The sequence below is a fragment of the Kogia breviceps genome, chromosome 11 (assembly GCF_026419965.1).
Source record: "Kogia breviceps isolate mKogBre1 chromosome 11, mKogBre1 haplotype 1, whole genome shotgun sequence".
Classification (NCBI taxonomy): Eukaryota; Metazoa; Chordata; class Mammalia; order Artiodactyla; family Physeteridae; genus Kogia; species Kogia breviceps.
Window position 1 is genome coordinate 95,725,290 of NC_081320.1, and position 20,377 is coordinate 95,745,666.

General features: G+C 33.4%; 1 protein-coding gene across 13 annotated transcripts in view; it reads left to right on the forward strand.

Moving 5' to 3' along the window:
* ROCK2 (Rho associated coiled-coil containing protein kinase 2) overlaps window positions 1-20,377 on the forward strand; it is a 136,683-nt gene that overhangs the window by 103,513 nt on the left and 12,793 nt on the right. For 4 of the 13 annotated variants that reach the window (XM_067008110.1, XM_067008105.1, XM_067008112.1 and 1 more), the window contains exons 17-32: window positions 1,796-1,955; window positions 3,247-3,407; window positions 3,775-3,959; window positions 9,299-9,368; window positions 10,099-10,202; window positions 10,364-10,550; window positions 12,494-12,587; window positions 12,682-12,776; window positions 13,564-13,743; window positions 14,256-14,430; window positions 14,756-14,932; window positions 16,609-16,679; window positions 17,683-17,771; window positions 18,208-18,286; window positions 19,332-19,593; window positions 19,681-19,894. In XM_067008110.1, the coding sequence (XP_066864211.1) occupies window positions 1,796-1,955; window positions 3,247-3,407; window positions 3,775-3,959; window positions 9,299-9,368; window positions 10,099-10,202; window positions 10,364-10,550; window positions 12,494-12,587; window positions 12,682-12,776; window positions 13,564-13,743; window positions 14,256-14,430; window positions 14,756-14,932; window positions 16,609-16,679; window positions 17,683-17,771; window positions 18,208-18,286; window positions 19,332-19,593; window positions 19,681-19,894 (2,303 nt within the window). The remainder of the gene's footprint in view (window positions 1-1,795; window positions 1,956-3,246; window positions 3,408-3,774; window positions 3,960-9,298; window positions 9,369-10,098; window positions 10,203-10,363; window positions 10,551-12,493; window positions 12,588-12,681; window positions 12,777-13,563; window positions 13,744-14,255; window positions 14,431-14,755; window positions 14,933-16,608; window positions 16,680-17,682; window positions 17,772-18,207; window positions 18,287-19,331; window positions 19,594-19,680; window positions 19,895-20,377) is intronic. The other 9 variants (XR_010835643.1, XM_067008109.1, XM_067008106.1 and 6 more) reach the window with 5 other exon arrangements.

The window sequence follows — 20,377 nt, forward strand, 5'->3', positions numbered from 1 at the left end:
TGCAGTGTAGTAAGTAGAGTGATAGAGGTACGGGCAGGGTATATTGGGTGCACAGAATGAATCCCTAATCTGACAGGGCAGGATTGGTTGACAAGGTAAAGTTGGGGAGGACAGCATGGGCAAAAGGCACAGAGGATAGAAAATTAAAAAGTCATAGTCAGTTTATTTAAATGCTAACCATTCAGTATTTCTGGAGTAAAGAGCAGGGGTCAACAAATTTTAATCTTTTAAGGGAAAGACGGTAAATACTTTAGACTTTGCAGGCCATATGGTCTCTGCTGCAGCAAAAGGAATGGACATGGCTATGATCTAATGAAATTTTACAAAAATAGACGTCAGGCTAAAATTGGCCTGAAAACCTAATGTTTAAAGTGTGATGAATTCACTGGCCTGAGTGAGGCTGCAGAGCCAGGCATGAGCCAGGCCATGCAAGATGTTGAATACTCTATTAACAACACTTAGTTGCTCTAAGTAATGGACTAGCCACTGAAGGGCTTTTAAGTTGGATGATTTTATTAGAGGAACATTTAAGATAGATCATTATGTACCATGTGGAAACTAGGTTTGAGGAGGACACAATGACGTAGGTAGATTAGTCAGAGGCTTTTCCAGTAACCTAGATAACGGAGACTTAACTAGTACAGTAGTTCAAAGGATAGAAAATAAGGATGAATCTGAGAACTATTTGGAGGAGGAATATTTGGGAACACTTAGTGATTGATTAGATATGGCATGTGAATAGTACTTAAGAACGAGTTCTGGGTTCCTAGTTTCTGACGAAATCTATAGTGGTACCATTAATTAATAAAGAATAAAGGAAAAATAGCTTTTTTAGAGGAGACAATGATAAATCCATTTTAGTTCTAAGTTGAGGTGCCCATGAGACAGCCAAATTAAGATGTCTACAAAGAAGTAAGCTATGGTAGTAGCAGATAGAAATATTTGAGAGTCATCGATACAGAAGTAACTCAAACCATGTGACTGGAAGAGCCCATCTGCAAAGAGATTGCTTAGAGCATTGGTTTTTCAGAGAGGAGTAAATTACTCTGTTGGTGGATTGTGTAGTTTGAAAAAAATCATTTTTATTCTTGAAAAACAAAAGAAATACCTATATTTACGATATAAATTGTAGAAAACAAAGAATTAGAAAATCTTTTGAGGATATATTAAAAATAGACTGACTTCTATTAAAGATTCTCAACTTAAAACAAGTCTCCTATGTGGAAAATAAGGGTGAATAGTAGAGGATCCTGAGATTTCTTTTTTTTTTTTTAGATATAGCAAAGGGAAACATTAGGTATGTTTTAAAAGTTTGAGAAGTAATAATATAGGAAGAGGAGAAGCATTATGGCTAAAGAACACTACTCCAGAGAACACCCAACATTTAAGGGGCAGCTGGGAGAAAACTTCACATGCAACAGAAAAGATGAGAGAGCAGGATGGGGAGAGCCAAGTGAGTTCAGTGTCAGGTATGTCAAGGAAGTAGTTTCAAGGGCAACAGTGAGTTCAAATGAAATAAAGACTATAAATGTCTGTTGAATTTGATATTGAGATATCATTTGTCACTTTATTAAGCTCAAGCAATCTCAATGAAGATCTCAAAACAGTAGAGTGGAGATGTGGGAGATGGGTACAGAGGGAAGTGAACAGGTAGAGTGCATAGATTACTTCTACAAGAAGTTTGAAGATCAGAGCGAACGTCATTAGTAAGCCTGTAAAAAAAAAAAGACTGTACATTTTTGAAATTGCAAGCCAGTCTTTTTTGTTGATAGCTGCCATTTAAAATCTTTAATAGGAGAAGAACAACATGGAAATAGATATGACATATCAACTAAAAGTTATACAGCAGAGCTTAGAACAAGAAGAGGCTGAACATAAAGCTACAAAAGCACGGCTGGCAGATAAAAATAAGATTTATGAATCCATTGAAGAAGCTAAATCAGAAGCCATGAAAGGTACGCATTTTCATAAGAGGGTTTTCCGCAGCATTTTACGGAATTGATGCTGTATTCAACTCTGATTTTGAAAAATATTTTTTAAAGTATTAGGAAAGCTTTACATATATGTTTTTCCTTGAAGACAGCAGCCAGTTCTAAGGTAGTAAGACCCCAACACAGAATTACTCAACCATATTTCTAGATCAGAGAGAAATTAATAGTTCAGTGCTATCAACAGTGACAGACATACAGAGTGCGAAGCTCTGGATACATCTATTCAGATTTGGGGGATATGCTCTTTTTATAATACTTAGTTTGACATTTCACCAGCTTGTGTTACAAGAGTCTTGCAAGTTTATAGAATATAAGTTCACTGGATATTTTTAAATAAAGATTTATTTTTCTGCTACCCTGTGCTTCTCAGTGTTACTCTTCTTGCCTAAAAACTTTAAGCAAGATCCTAATCATTATAGAGGTAGATCCTATGACCTCAATGGCTCTTTCTATATTAGCATATTACTATGCAGAGGATGAAAATTATGTTTTAGAGAGTTGGCAGAGGACAGGACTCTAGAACCAAACTTCCTGAGTTTAAATCCTAGTTCTGACACTTCCTAATTATTTGACTAGCCAACTTAATTAACCTCTCTGAGGCTCAGTTTCCTCATCTCTAGAATGGTGATAATAGCACCTACACTCATAGGGATTTTGCAAAGATTTTGCATTAACATATGTGTAGTACTTAAATGCTGCCTGGCATATGGCAAGCACTTGATAAGTGCTCACACAGGAGAATTTTCAATGACCTAAGAAAATGTTCACAATATTTTTTAAAAGGAAAAAAACCAAAACAGTAGAGAAAATTGAGAAAATATACAAAATATCCTGATTTAGTAGCATTTTGGTTAATCTTTATTTCTTTTTATTTTCCTATATTTTCTAAATGATTTGCAACAAACTTTTAATTTGTTTTATTATATTCATTTAATATATATATATATATTCATATTCATTTAAAACGATGTAAATGTCTTTTAGAAACATAAGTAAAGGCAGAATTATTTTGCTTTCATTAAAATGGATGTAATATTGTGGAGTGTGGTAGAATTTTATACCCTGCAAATGAAACACCTAATTTTCAAGCATGAAATTGTTGACATTTCAATTGAGAGAGATGAAAATATTAAATTGGAAATTTAAAAAATTATTAAGGCGGCATCATTTACTGTAATTTTTATTAGCACTGTGTCATGTATTTGATATGCTTCTTTTGTTTGATTCATGATTATGTCAATTTTTGTGGCAATAGAAATGGAGAAAAAGCTCTTGGAGGAAAGAACTTTAAAACAGAAAGTAGAGAACTTGTTGCTGGAAGCTGAGAAAAGATGCTCTATATTAGACTGTGACCTCAAACAGTCACAGCAGAAAATAAACGAACTCCTCAAACAGAAAGATGTGCTAAATGAGGATGTAAGTGTGAAGTTTACTAATAAATAGTAGTAAACTATTTAATGAATTAATAGTAAATTAGGTTTATTTATAAAGGTTCAGTGATGGTTTTATAATTTAAAATTTTTTCTTCTAAAATAATATTCCATAATCTTTCAGTTTTACCGAATTTGGATGATATACTAAATGAATCATGATTAAAACATTTCTAAAGACCACATTTTATTTTAAAAATATGTCATTATGGAAAATCCAAGAAATATTTTATTTTGAAGTGAATTAACTTTTTAAGGGGGAAAATCTGTTTTACATCATCATATTTACTGCCAGCTTCATTGATAAGAAAGTCAAAATAATTTACTTACATACCAATAACACTATTTTTTAGGTTAGAAACTTGACATTAAAAATAGAGCAGGAAACTCAGAAGCGCTGCCTTACACAAAATGACTTGAAGATGCAAACACAGCAAGTTAACACACTAAAAATGTCAGAAAAGCAGTTGAAACAAGAGAATAATCATCTCCTAGAAATGAAAATGAGCTTGGAAAAACAGAATGCTGAACTTCGAAAGTAAGTTAATTGTTTGAGACAAAATTTATTAATATGCCAACTATCCACATGTAAATTATCTTAATTTTGATTTATCTGGGGATTTTCTTTTGACCCTTTTATTTTCTTGACCACATTTTCTCTTTCTCTCGGTTTTAAGTAATGTGTTAAGTGTCACTGTTGTCCTACAAAAAGATTTTATTTGCTTCCCTGACAGTTTTTACTACTGCCACCTTATGCTATAATATATAGCGTGTTGGTGTTGAAGAAGAAGAGAATGTCTGGGATTTGTACTCCATGCTCTTAGGATTTTTCCTCAGGACTGCCCCTCAAGCATAAGGCTTTTTGTTTGTTTCTTTAGTTTCTGGGACTTGGAAATGTTTGACTGTTAAGCAAACACCATATAAATTTTTAAATCATTTTTTAGGATACACTCTAGTGCTATATTTAATTTACTTAGAAAATAGAAAACATTGGTAAAATACTTTTAAAGTATACAGTAATATGCTGTTAAAATTTATGCCATTCAGTCATTAGTAGTATAATTAGTTCTTCCAATCATGACCAAAGGTCATATTGGATTCCAGTTATTTGATAGGAGGCAGAGTGAAAAGAAAATAAGCTTTGGAGCCAGACAGATCAAGGTGTGAATCCCATTTCCACTACTTACTAGCTGATCAACTTTGGGCAAAATATTTTAACCTCTCTAAACCTTTTGTCACACCTACAAAAGGGGGGCAATAATAGCTTCCTCGTTAGGGATCTTGTAAAGCAGGGTCCCCAACCCCCAGGCCACAAACTGGTACCAGTCTGCAGCCTGTTAGGAACTGGGCCGCACAGCAGGAGGTGAGCGGCAGGAGCAAGCCGTCTGCCGCTCCCCATCGCCCCCCCATCGCTGGCATTACCGCCTGAACCACCCCCCCACCCCACCCTGGTCCGTGGAAAAATTGTCTTCCACAAAACTAGTTCCTGGTGGCAAAAAGGTTGGGGACCACTGTTGTAAAGGATAACAATGACTTATTTACAGCATCTAGCACACAGTAAATGGTAGGGACCATTATTACTACAACTGTTACTGTTACTATTACTAGTATGTCTACTATAGGACTATTACTTTGTTCCTATCACTTTTGCTAATTGCCTGCTTTGTACATACCTGTGACAGGTTAGTAAGATTGACACTACTTAGGAAAAGATGGTCAAATATTCAAATATTGACATTTCCTAGGAAAGGATGGTCAGAACGAGTTTGTTCCTTTTGCTGATCTATTGCCTGGGTAAACCTAGACTCTTAAACTTCACGAGATTTTAACTTTTAAAAATTGGAATTAGAAACTTGATCCAGGCATCTTTGTCCAATATTTTTTTGTTCTTTGTTTTTTCCCCTGTGTGTTAGCTTTATTCTTCCCTCTCATTTTTTTATTTAACAGAAAACTTGGTCCTTCAAGAAGGACAAACTCTAGAGATATGTCTTATAGCTTCATTTATGTGGAGCGACCCTGATTTGGCTTTTCTGGATCTCTAAGTCCTGAGATGGAACTCATTTGCCTGGCTTTGGTCAAGAGCCTAAACTGTGGATCCTCAGTTCTAGGGAACACAGTCTTTAAAACTATTTGACTGCACAGCTATTCTCCATAGTATTTATTCTAACAGCAATGTTTATATGACTACAAAGGCTAGTTAAATATCTAGAGTGTGTTTCTTCTCCTGTTCTAATTACTCTTTGTTTATACCTAATTTATTATACTTAGTATATATGCCTATTATTTTCTTCATAAGTGCACTTGGATCTATTGTTTCTTAATCCCTCAGTTCCTAACCCCTACTCACCAAAGATACCCATATCTGCTCTCTTAATCACCTAACAGAGTATAAATTCATTGAATGGCAAAAGGAAAAAAAACACACTTATATTTTGCTATCTCCAACCCTTGATTAATTTCTTGCACATAAGACATCCTCAATAAGTGTTGCATGAATGAATGCGTATCTATCATGTGTAAGGCACTGATAACCACTATGGGAGATTCAAAGATGAGTCAGATGTATTTCCTACCCCTAACCTTACTAGCATTTTATCAGAAGTTATTCCTTAGGAAGAGGTAAGGCAAGTACATAAATAATTGGAATACAAAGTTAAATATATATATATATATATGCAATGAGAATTTACATATGAAGTGCTATGTAGGCTTGCACTTGAAAATGGCCAACATAGACTTCTTTTCTTCCTTCCAAGATTCCAGTAAAACTCTAGTAGAGGAATTTTTTCAATGTGTAAACCCACATCATGTCATTCCAGTGGATTGGAGGATGGGAAATTACTTAATGAGATAGTGGCAGGTGGGTGGAAACCTTCTGCCTAATGAAGTAGAGCAGCAGAAGCAACAGCCAGGAGTATATATGAAGTGGGATGTAGGTGAAGAAGAAAAATGTTTCATTATTCAAAGCAAATACCTTGGAGGGCTGGAGTAAGATGTGATGTTGTAAATGGAGCAATCAGCTGATCATACTCTGCCACTGCCCCTTGCAGAAATGTCTGTAGTCAGGCATTGCCACCACTAGGGTTCCTACAGAGCATTCCCTCTGAAGAAATGGGGCATACCCTCTGTGGATAATTAGAACAGCTAGTATGGGGTCAGCAGCTCAGAGGAAAGCCTTTCTCATTCTGGCATTTAGTGGTCTTCCTGTTTATGACTGACTTCCTAAGCCTCTCATTTTAAACTGAAGTTTGCTATTTAGAAAACCCCTCCCCTGTACCCAGAGGTTAAAATTTCTGATGCCTCCTGGTTACTCATCACTAAGCATTTGAGGAAATCCTGCAGTATGAAGAGAAAGACTATGATAAAGAAGAAGAAAAAGTGCCACCAGATGAAACATGTATCAAAGAATAGAAGAGAACTTAACAAAAAGAAAGCACAAATTTTAAAAACCTGCTGGTAATAATTAGTACTGATCAAAGATTCTAGGAGATACTACTTCCATTAAACAAGAACCTGACATAATAAAGGACAGCCAGAATAGGAAGGAGCTCTTGAAGATGAAAAATTATTGCCAGTGTAAACTTATTAGAAGGGTTTGAAGAAAAAAATCAAAGAAATTTCACAAAATATAGAACAAGAAGGAATAACTAGAAAATATGAGAGAAAAGCTAAGACACAGACAGACTGTTCCAGGAGTTCTAGCACCAAAGAATTCCAGAGAAACCCAGGGGAGGAAATTATTAAAAAAAATAATAGAAAAGAATTTCCTATAGCTGGAAAAGAAGTCATTAGATTGAAAGGATCCAGCAAAGATACATGAAAAACGACTCACATTTAGACATGTTCTTATGGCAATAGGAAATGGAGGTTTGATTATGTCACTTAGACCAGTGATACAACTACATTAGGGGTTGGAGAGAGGAAAGGGATGGTAAGAGCTAAAGTCTCACATCTGGCAGCAGGGAATTGGTAAGTAATTAAAATGTATGTCAAGAAATAAGCTGAGATGTGGCGGTAACCACCAGAAGAACAATACACAGAAATGAAACAACGTGATTTTCTCTAGGGGAATAGGGTTAGCCCATGGATCGATATGGATAGGAGACTTAGAATTTTTTCTGTGCTAGTCTGTACTATCTAATTGTAACCATGTGCATATTATGTGGTTACTTTCTGAAAAATATTTTTTCTTAAATACCTAATGAATGTTGAGCTTTAAAAGTTACATATAATGAATGGTAGCTCTTCAAGAAGATCATGATATTAAAATTACACTGGGGTTTGCTGCAAGCGGGCTTAGCTGGTGATGATGATTTTAAATTTTTAAAACTTGTTCTTTCATATGTTATTAATTAGTATCTTTCACATTTTCCACTCAGAGAAATAAAAATCATGATTCTTTAATAATACACTCATCAATAATAAAATAGAGAATTTACACAATTAAGTGACATTGAGTAATAATTTCCCTTTTATCCAGAAGTTAAAGGGCCAAGTAAGTAAACAAAGTGACCAAATTATATTAAATACAAATAAGGATGAAAGTCCTAAGTGATATTAAATTGAAGATGGTGTGATTAAATAATTTACTCTCTCTGAGTTTTTTCTTGCTATCTACATTTTTATTTTTATTTTATTTTTTTGGCCCTGCAGCATGTGGGATCTTAGTTCCCCAACCAGGGATCAAACCCATGTCTCCTGCAGTGGGAGCGTGGAGTCTTAGCTACTGGACTGCTGGGGAAGTCCAGCTGTATACATTTTAAAAATATCTAAGTGGTAGTAAAATATTTTCTTACTATAAAAAATATTCAGAACTATATTAAAGAGAAAACAATGTAAGGTCTCCTTTATGAATGCAGACATAGTTAATCTCTACAGAGGTAATATATCTTAACAGTCTGTTACTTGAAAAATCCTTCCACACCCTTTTCTGTGCCTGTACCTGTACATGTATACCATATTTATAGGGTTGAGTTTTTTGTAGATTTTATTTTGTGTTTTTTGTTTTTTTGTGTGTTTTTTTGTATCATATATTGTGTTGTTCTCCAACTTTTTTTTTCTCCCCTTAGCTTTGACTTGGAATAACTGTAATATATATATTTTGTTAATAAGCCTAGACTTTAACTTATTTCAACCCAACCTCTTAAATGCATTGTTAGGCTCATTTTTTATTTTATTTATTTTTTATTTAATTTTTTTCTTTATTGAAGATTAAAATATGTACAGAAAAGTAAACAAATGGTAAGTGTAGAACTCAGTAATTTTTACAAAGTGTTCAAATCTGTGCAGTTACTATTTACATTTAGATATAAAAACCTATACCCTTTACTTCCTTGCAGGCCCCCTTCCCAGTCATTTATTCACTCATTCGAAGATAATCAATTTTCAAGTGCTCTTTTAATTCTGCTACTTGGTTGGCATAAATGGCTGATCACAATTGCATGCCTGAGAATATGTAATTTAGTGTGATTGGTTTAATATAGCACTATTTGGTCTCAGAATCCCTTTATACTCTTAAAAATTATTGAGGACCCCAAAGAGTTTTTGTTCATGTGAGTTAAATCTAATGTTATTTTTTGTGTTAGAAATTGAAACTGAGAAAATTTTAAAACACACGAGCATACAAGCACACATTTCATTAGCTGTTGGAGTGATGAAATCATCATATGTCATACAGCCTCAAGAAAAGCCCATATACACTGAAATAAGTAAAGCTTTAAAAATAGTAATGTTTCTTAGTATTATGAAAATAATTTTACCTCATGAGTTCTCTGAAAGGATCTCAGTACTCCCATGGGTTTCCTAGACCACATTTTAAGAGTTGCTGGCTTAATATGTGTCTAACTTATTTAAACCTTTGATTCAATGTCCCCATAGAGAACGTCAAGATGCAGATGGGCAAATGAAAGAGCTCCAAGATCAGCTTGAAGCAGAGCAGTATTTCTCAGTAAGTTCCAGACGTGTTACTTTGAAAATTGTTGTATTTGTAGAATTTTTTAAAAATTTTTGCTGCAAAACCAGGAGACTGATATTGTCTTTAGAATAGATTGTTATAGCAAACCCCAGACAGAATTTTGGATGAATGTTTTGTACCACACACATACAAAAGGAACACCTGGGCAAGAGACTGTAGATAATTTAACAGAAATCCATTGTCATTGCTAAAAACATGGTTCTAAGCACATACTCATACCCTATGAAGTTGATTAGTAAAAACATTGATTTTTGAGGAAGAATATATTTTCATAATGAAAGAAAGAAAATTGTCATTTTAACATTTGTACTTTTTTGAGATCAGTTTTAAAATATGAAGTAGTAACTGTCACCTGTTTCACTGATTTTAAGCCAACAAAATTTTCTTGTCTAAATTAGTAATTTTTTTTTTTTGCCTCTTCATCCTATCAATCTGTGTTATTTAATGAGAAATTTCACTTTGATATCCAGTTGAAAATCACACTTCTAAATTATTAGCTGAATTTTTAATAGTTAATTGGTTGATTACCAGAAAATAGAAAAGCTCATTAAACTGTTAATTTGCTCATGGGCTCAACATTACTGTTTTATGAGCATATTTGTATGTGCTCAACTGGACTTTTTGTCTGGATAGCTTTTGAATGTAGAAATAATATTCCTGATGATGATGATGATACATATTTCTATTATATTTTGCTATTTAGACCCTCTATAAAACACAGGTTAGGGAACTTAAAGAAGAATGTGAAGAAAAGACCAAACTTTGTAAAGAATTACAGCAGAAGAAACAGGAATTACAGGATGAAAGGTAAGGATAAGGTCCTTGTCTCTTTTGTTCATAGCCATGAACCCTACTCCTAGAACAGTGCCTGCTATACTCCAAATAAAAATTTGTTGAAGTGAATTAGACAAAAATTTGACTTTGTAGCAAAAAATTGAACATTAAAATTTTATCCCTCTAAAATGTAGGGACTCCTTGGCTGCTCAACTGGAGATTACCTTAACCAAAGCAGATTCTGAGCAACTGGCTCGCTCAATTGCTGAAGAACAATACTCTGATTTGGAAAAAGAGAAAATCATGAAAGAGCTGGAGATCAAAGAGATGATGGCTAGACACAAACAGGAACTCACTGAAAAAGATGCTACAATTGCATCTGTAAGTAAAATGCTTGGTTCTTTTTTGGTTCTAATTAAATTACTGTATCATAAATCTTCCTTAGAAATACTAAGAAAGTAACATAGATCTAAATGAAAAAGTGTATATGCTGGCTACAAGGTATTTGACCTAGTGAACCATCATCTTCTCAGTGTTTGGCAGAGAGAGGCTCAGAAGAAAACTACTTCCAATGGCTTCACCTGTTAATTCAGAGTTAAAGGACTAAAGTGAAAGAGAAATACCAAAAAGAAAAGTTTGTCTTTTTTTCCTTGTTAAACCAGTCTTAGTTTAAAAGAACTTTAAAACTAATCATGAAGATTAGTTTAATCATGAAGATAGTCATATGTAGGCTGAAAAAATTGCAAGAAAAATTTCAAATAGAATAAAATATCAAGTAGTTGAGTTTCCCTTATCAATTATCCAGACCTATTAAAATGCTACAGTAATTTAAAAGTTTGGCCCTAGAACAGGGATATTTAATCCTGTTCAGTGGAAATGAGTAGGGGGGCCAGAAATAGATTCATCATACACGTAACAGGAGCTTGGCATATGGTATCAGTGGCAGCATACAAATCAATGGGAAAGGATACAGATTTAATAAATGGTTTGGGAATAACTATATTTTTATGTGGAAAGGAATAAAATTAGTTTCTTGTTATCATTTACCATATACAGGGGAAAATTCTAGCTATCTTAAGAACTGTAAATATGAAAAATAAAATTTTTTAAATATTAGAATGGAATCCAAAATTTACTTATAACAGAAGATAACAAATAAATGACAGGGAAAAGATATGTAATGTATTTATTGAACAAGGGATTAGTATCTAGAATATAAGTGGAACTCCTACAATTCAATACGAAAAAGTTAAATAATCCAAAGGAAAAATTGGCCAAAAGAGAAAACCTAAGAATATGAGCAAATGTTTAACCTCACTATTTTTTAGGAAAAGGCTAGATAAAATAACTTTGAAATACCATTTCATACCCATCATTTTGGCAAAAATCCAGTATCTGAGTACTTTCAAATGTTTGAAGGATGTCTGGAAATGACATTCTTATTTACTGCTATCCAGAGTGTAAATTTAATATAGCACACTATAGTATAGTAAATAGTATGGCAATTTCCAGTAAATTTTAAATATTCATATAATCCAAAGAAAGTCCATAATAAGTGTGCTAGAGAAATTTGGACACAATACTCCTAGCAGCATAAATGTTTGTAATAAGATGAATGAATGGATAAATGAAATGTGGTAGAAGATAGAACTACTATATCAGTTAAAATGAATTAATTGGGTCTTTATATATCAATAGTTTAATATAATGTTGAGTGAAAGCAATTACAGAAAGATAAATGCAGTATGATGCTATTTATGGACAGTTTAAAATCCCATAAAACCACATTATATTATTTTACATATATGTAATAAAAGTATACAATCATGGATGGGAAGGATGAACACATAATTCACAATAAAATTTCCTTCAGGAAGGAAGAAGAGGAATAGGATTTGAAGTGAATACCAAAGAATGTCAACTTCTTTAGTAAAATTTTATTTTCTGTTTTAAAGCAGTGTTCGGCAAGAAATTAAATTATGGTTTTAAAATTTATTCTGCATGATGGAATGCAGAGCTTTGTTATAGTATTTGCTTTTTTTAGTTTACTAAATTGTTTTTCATTTAAAATACTGCTAAGGATTTTTGAAAGAGGGCAATTTTTTAGCTTCCTGGGGTGCATATGAAGTCAGTATGGTTAGCAAAATTTTCATCAAGGGTGAAGTTGGGTAAGGTAGGACAAAGGCAAGAAGTGTAGAGATAGATGTACTTCGAAAAACAAGAGCTTTAGCAACATTCTAGGATATTTTCATTTTGACGTACTGCTTTAAAACTTAACATTTTGTAAATTAGGATATGATTTTTGTTCTACTTCCATTTCGTAGCTCGAAGAAACTAATAGGACACTGACTAGTGATGTTGCCAATCTTGCAAATGAGAAAGAAGAATTAAATAACAAATGGAAAGATGCCCAAGAACGTATGTACTAATAAGAATAACGTTTATTTTCAATATGCCTAATGCTTGTCAGTTGCTGAATTATCAGTATAATTTTTACATTTTTCTGTTTCAGAACTATCAAGGTTGAAGGATGAAGAGATAAGTGCCGCAGCTATTAAAGCACAGTTTGAGAAGCAACTGTTAACAGAGAGAACACTCAAAACTCAAGTGTGTATAATATGCTCTAAATATGATTTTGAAATTTTTCTTAGTTTACCTTTTTTACATTTTACTTCTAACATTACAGATTGGCTGTAGCAGTCATCGCTTGTATCAGTATTTGTGAACAGTCAGGATTATCTGATTTTTACCAGGTTGGGAGAAGTTAGATTTAATTAACATTGTTGAGTTCAGGGTTTATTAAAGTTTTTCTTAATTTTTCCATATGGAACCACAATCCATCCTAATTTTTTATTGTAATCTGATAAATTTTTCTGCTTTTGAGAAATGGTAGAGAATGACCATTTGCTGACAGCCTAAAAAAGGGTCACTCTGAAAAGACACCATGATTATTAACTATCGTTTTCTCAGCTCTCATGATTGTATATACAGCGTGAATACTTGTGGGGTCCAAGATGCTCTGCTCTGTGGTTGGACACGTGTTGTATTTATTAGTGTAATGCCAATGCAAAACTCTCTTCTAGGATAAAAGAAGATCTGCCTCGTAAAAGTCTCTCTTGGAACTAAAAACCCAAAGTGGTAGAAGGTGACCTTAGAGTGAACCTGTAAACATTTAAAATTACAGTTCTCAGAAAATATGACAGTGAAAAACTACTAGGGTATTGGTTGGAAAAGGATGATGAGTAATGAAGAGGGTGTATTTTTTAATATAGAAAGTGTTTCTTTGTGGCCCTGTGTGTAGGGAAGGTTTTATAACTTGCTATTGGTGAATGACCAAGAAATCATCAACGTAATTTATTTTATTTATTTACATACTTATCTTTATGTTTTTAAGGCTGTGAATAAGTTGGCCGAGATCATGAATCGGAAAGAACCTGTCAAGCGTGGTAGTGACACAGATGTGCGGAGAAAAGAAAAGGAGAATAGAAAGCTACATATGGAGCTTAAATCTGAACGTGAAAAACTGACTCAGCAGATGATCAAGTATCAGAAAGAACTGAATGAAATGCAGGCTGTAAGAATACTTTTTGAAGACTTCTTTTTAAGAAGTAGAATTATTTTCATGTCTGTATATATTTTATACCTTATGGAGCATTTCTATTAATAATTACAGTAGTCACCCCTTATGCAAGGGAGATATGTTCCAGGACCCGCAGTGGGTACCTGAAACCACAGATAGTACTGAACTCTATACGTACTGTATTTTTTCCTATACTATAAGGGGGTGGGTAGCACATACAGTGTGAATAAACTGGACAAAGGGATGATGAACATCCCAGGCAAGCAGAGCCAAGCGATGTGAAATTTCATCGCACTACTCAGAAATGGCATGTAATTTAACATTTATGAATTGTTTATTTCTGGAATCTTCCATTTAATATTTTTAGACTGCAGTTGACCTTGGATAACTGAAGCCACAGAAAGTGAAACCTTGGATTGGGAGAGACTACTGTATTATTGAACTAGGAAGCAAAATTATAAGATGTATAACATCTAGTTAATTTAACATAATTTAATTTCTTGTAGCAAATAGCTGAAGAGAGTCAGATTCGTATTGAACTACAGATGACACTGGACAGTAAAGACAGTGACATTGAGCAGTTGCGGTCCCAGCTCCAGGCCTTGCATATTGGTCTGGATAGTTCCAGTATAGGCAGTGGACCAGGGGATGCCGAAGCAGATGATGGGTTTCCAGGTACAGGTTTGTTTCCAGTCCTTATGTTTACTTTTTTCTTAAATTAAATCAATTGATTGTTTTAAGACATTGACTGACTTTGCTCTTGAGGCAAAATATTTGTCATTTCTTTAAGGGAAAACCTACTCCTTAGAGTGGAGGCTCCTATGACAATTTATTTTATTTATTTATTTTTCACAAAATTTTTTATTAAAAAATACAAATACAAATTTCACATATTGTTATTTAAATTATTCTTTATATATTGTACATAGCTCTCTTTTAAAGCTTTCATTTTATTTTTTCTTAACTTCTTTCTGCATTCTTACTTCCTTTTATGTTGGGTGTTCAGTTCATATCACTCAGTCACACACTACGGAATCCATGTCATTCACCTACCAACGTTCCTCTACTTCTCTCAATATTGCCACTAAGCCTTCCAGTTCTCATATGCTCCTTGACTCTGATTCTGACTCAGAAGAAGAATCTGTGCCTTACTTACCTATTTCATCGGAACCTAATGGTACAGGTGATATCCTGAAAGTCTTTCGCCTCTGGGTTTTTTTTCCACTACCCATAATTTTAGTTCTTTTGAAAAATTGTAACATTAACTAATATTCACTAACTCTAACAAGTTGCTCAGTTAACAAGTCTCAGTTAAAAACTGCTGCATGAACAAAGAATTTGTTTTTTAAAGTATTTTCACATGGCATTGCTATTACAATTGATAGATTTATTTTTTCAGCTTACAAGAAATGGAGCAGTACTTTATATCATTTAAGAACATACGGTTTCACTGTCTGTTTCTTCCATTTTTAACCAAGAAGAAATTCTTTCTGAAGTTTCATATCAAGAATGACAGTACAGAAAAAGCACGTGTACTGTTTTAGAGGGTGTGTTTAGGTTTTCCTTGTGTCAGCATTGTGCTAGGCCTTAAAAAAAGCATAAGACAATTTGACCTGATCCTTATGCTGAAAAGATTTGTAGTTTAAGTGAAGAAACCAGATGGAAAACCCATAAACTGTTATGTTTAACACAAAGTTAGTGTGAGTACAAAAAAATGTTTAAAATAAATGCCACAGGAAAGTAGTGTATAAGCAGTTGAATGTAAAGTAAGATTTAATCTATTAGTTGAATTCAAAGTAAACTAGCTATATTTATGTACATTGTCATCACATTTCCCAGGTATATATCAGTATAAATCATAGGTGATTATACTGAAGTTGTTTCAGATCTTAGCAATAAAATTATTTCAGTCTTTCCCATATTGTTAGAGGTCATCTGATTAGTCCCTTGAATTGGCATAGGACCATGTCCAGACAGTTGCGAATATGGCTGTTTTTAATGACAGAATTTCTGTTCTTGGAGTCTGGAAGGTTATTGATGTGAGAGAGAGAGTACAAGCCTTGGAATCAGAGACGTGTCCCCGTGTGACCTTCTGTGGGGTTGTTGTGAGGGTTAAAGGAGATTTATGTAAAGTGTCTAGCACAGTTCAGACACATAGTAGATGTTAAGTGAGAGGCACTTTTATTATTAGCATAACCTCCGAAAATGCTTATTTCACTTAATTATTTCACTAAAATAAACTGATCAAATACCATTAGAACAAATTCTAAGGGTTCAGAGAGTTTCCTTGGTTGAACTAGAACTTTATTGATTTTAATATTTTGGAATTTAGGAATCTTTTGGTTTATTGCTGCTTATTAGCCATATTTGATCTGTAATTTACACAATTTTATTTCATTTTATTATAGCCATTCTAAAAGTCCATTTTCTCTGAACATGTACTTACTCACTTAAAATGTTTTCTCTTCAAAGAAGATGTGCACTATACCTGTAATTAGGCCTTCTTCCAAAAGAAAAATAGAGGATTCTAATACAGGTGTACTGGTGAGAATAGAGAGCTGCTTTTCTTTTTTGCAACTTTTCTGCGGAACTTTGCAAATGCATGAATTTAATTAACAGGGCATTTGACATTATAAACTACAGGATATGTATTTCCAGTGTGATATAACCTGGAGTTTGTTTTGCATTGTATAACTTGCTTATACTGATCCTGCATTATTATTATATTTTAGATGAGGTATAATGATAAATTCTGAATGGCATATTTGATTTGTGACTTTCATATTAAAAGTTTATTAAATTCCTCATTTTCTTAAGAGACTTGTTATATTTATTCTCATATCTTGTGCTTATTTACAGAATCAAGACTAGAAGGATGGCTTTCATTGCCTGTGCGAAACAACACTAAGAAATTTGGATGGGTTAAAAAGGTATTTGAAAAATGGTTCTTTTGTTTTGCTTTCGGTTTATCTACAGCCATTTCACTCTGTAGTTGTAAGATACATATAACTAGAAATTCTAGACACATAAAACTTGTTTGCACTTTCTGATTTGGAATAATATGATTTTATGTATCTTATGTACATAAGATACTTTATGTAGTGATGAAAAAAAACCTTCTCATCACCACCATGTTGTTAATAATACAATAGTTTTTGGTGTTAGGAAAATAGAAGCCTGTTGACCTTGGCGCTTTTGTTGTTTCAGTGGGAAACAACTCTGGATATGACAGAAAGTCCCATTTGTTTCTTTTCCTCTGGCACTATGATTATCGGTACTGTGTTCATTTTTGATAAGTGTCTTATTAGCCTTAGGCTGCTATAACAAAATGCCACAGACTGAGTAGCTTGTCAGCAACAGAAATTAACTTCTCATGGTTCTGAAGGCTGGAAGTTCAGATCAAGGTGCCAGCCAGCGTGGCTGGGTTCTGGTGAAGGTCCTCTTCCAGACTACAGACTTCTTGCTCTGTCCTCATGGTGGAAGATGTAGGAATTTATCTGGAACCCCTTTTATAACAGCATTAATCCCATTCATGAGGGCTCTGGTGTCATGACCTAATCAACTTCCAAAGACCCCTCTTCCTAATACCATCCCATTAGGTGTTAGGATTTAACATATGAATTTGGGGGAATATAAACATTCAAACCATAGCAATAAGGTTACTTATGCTATTGGATCTTGAAGCGAAATCAGTCCAAAAAATATTTGAATTTATTCCCCCCCGCCCCCCCAAGTTGCTTGTTTAAAGTATATACAAACAAATTTATTGTTATTTTGAGGAAAACTTTTTAAAGGATACATTAAGATAACTTTTTTAGGTATTTAATTTATATTTTCTATGATTTTTATTGCTAATATAGAATTTATTTTCAAAGATAAATAAGATATATATTAACTTTAATCATTGATTCCTTTCCTCTTTCTTTTTAACAGTATGTGATTGTAAGCAGTAAGAAGATCCTTTTCTATGACAGTGAACAGGATAAAGAACAATCTAATCCTTACATGGTTTTAGATATAGAGTAAGTATTTTTATTAGAATATTTAGGAACTTTATCTTTTAAAGTTTAAGAGTAACGTGACCTTTCCTTCAAGTTAGTGTAATTTATTTGTCATATAGTACTATGTATATACTCATATAGTATAGCTGCTAGCATACTGTTGTTACATTTTCTTATTTTGCTTCATACAGATAAAAGTCTGGGATACAGAGTTGGCTAAAACATCTTTATTTCATGGGTCTTTAATATGTTGTTTTCTGAAACTAATTAGAAAATTTCTGACTTACTGGAAATTTCTCAAAACTCAAGGAGTGATTGAATTTATAGAGCAGGATATTCTCTGATCTTCTAACAAGGGTCAAAGCAGTCAGTTTTAATTTCTGACATAAGTATAGGATAACTAAAATAATTTGATCCTTTGGTAATACTTTACTCCTTTATTAAAAATCTTTTATAGCAAGTTATTTCATGTCCGACCAGTTACACAGACAGATGTATATAGAGCAGATGCTAAAGAAATTCCAAGGATATTCCAGGTAAACTGTTTTATTTTGTGGTTTGTTTGTTTTGTTTTTTCACCTTTATACATTTTCAGCATGACATGACATAACAAATTTCTTTATTCTTGGGGCTTTTTCAGATTATCTTTCAATTTTAGTCCCATTTAAAGGTGTTTTGTTCCTTTGTGACTTTCATGCTTACGCTATTTAGATACATCTTAATTCTTCTCTACATTTTACTTGTTAAACTCTGTAGTGTGTTTATATCACATTTCTAGCCTTTGCTATATCCTTTTGTTCAAGGTTGGTTATGATATTTTTTTAGCAAGAATGTTCTCCTGTTTTTAGTTTTATACTCAGCTCTCTAAAAAGTTAAAAAAGTTGCTTGTGAAGTTAAATTTTGCCCCCAGGAGCCCTTTTACTTCCAATTTAAGGTGAAGACAAATTCTCCCCTTTATTACTTCCATTTTAAAATTAGTCAAACCCACAATTACTGAGTTCCTTCTGTGTAAAAGCCATTGTGCTTGGTGTACTATGGGAAAGTTGGCCGCTTACTTTCTGAATGCTTAGAATGTTTATTTGGAGTATATTATACATCCTTTCCTCTTTTCCTTTCTTCCTCAACTCCAATTACAAATCTTTTCAATTAAAGCTATATTTGCAGTTATCACCAAGTTGTCTATTTTTGAGAATCGCAGAGCCTCAATTCATATAATTGCCACATCTCTTCAGGGGTTTTGAACATTCCCTCCCAGAAAAACTTTCTAACACTAATCAAGTACAGATTTACCTTTTGCTAGCCTATTCTGATAAAATTGCTGAAACATAGGAAGATGACATGGAGAAAATAAGGAGGCATCATTTGAACAGGATTGATTTTTTTTGAAATGTGAACCAAAGTGACTGGGCTAATGACTTTTCTCATCTGAGCTCTTGATTTGAACCTACTAACATTAGAAACCAAATGCATTTTCTTCTCATTGAATAATTCAGGCTAATTTTATGTACACTATAAGAGTCATTATTATAAAAAAATAACCTGTGTTTGAAGATCATTCATTGTTCTTTTTGGTGTTTATAGATCCTGTATGCCAATGAAGGGGAAAGTAAGAAGGAACAAGAATTTCCAGTGGAGCCGGTGGGAGAAAAATCAAATTATATTTGCCACAAGGGACATGAATTTATTCCTACTCTGTATCATTTCCCAACCAATTGTGAGGCATGTATGAAGCCATTGTGGCATATGTTTAAACCTCCTCCTGCTTTAGAGTGCCGTCGCTGTCACATTAAATGTCATAAAGATCACATGGATAAAAAGGAGGAGATTATAGCACCTTGCAAAGGTAAATAGTAAGCTACTTGCTCCATCAGTATTATTTATGCTCAGATCGTTTTAAACATATTAATCTTTTTCAAATCTTTCTTCATAGTGTATTATGATATTTCATCGGCAAAGAATCTATTGTTATTAGCAAATTCTACAGAAGAGCAGCAGAAGTGGGTTAGTCGGTTAGTGAAAAAGATACCTAAAAAGCCTCCAGCTCCAGACCCTTTTGCACGGTCATCGCCTAGAACTTCAATGAAAATACAACAAAACCAGTCTATTAGGCGGCCAAGTCGACAGCTTGCCCCAAACAAACCAAGGTAATAAATTAAAATGTGGTAAAACTTAAAGTGTTTTAAAAAATATTTTGCTATTTATACTCAAATTACAAACTTGCCTAATTGCAATTTTTCTTTGGTATTTTCATGATCTGTGGAATACCAAATGTTTGAAACTATTTCATTGTGCATGTCTCATTCATTTATTCAGCTGGATATAATAAGTTTACTGACTAAATCACACACATATATTAAATTCAACCAAAAATATATGAAGGGCTCATTTTTGTCATGTATATGTATTGGGTTGGCCAAAAAGTTCATTCGGGTTTTCCCATAAGAACGAACTTTTTGGCCAATCCAATACATAATCATAATATTTTAGGATTTTATAAGCACATTGACTTAATTTATTGATTTAGTAAACAGGATGCACACACAGACCTTTAAGTGCCAGGTACACACATTGTTTTTATTATTGCAAACCTCTTAAACCTCTTTTATGTTACAGATTTGTGGGGGCAG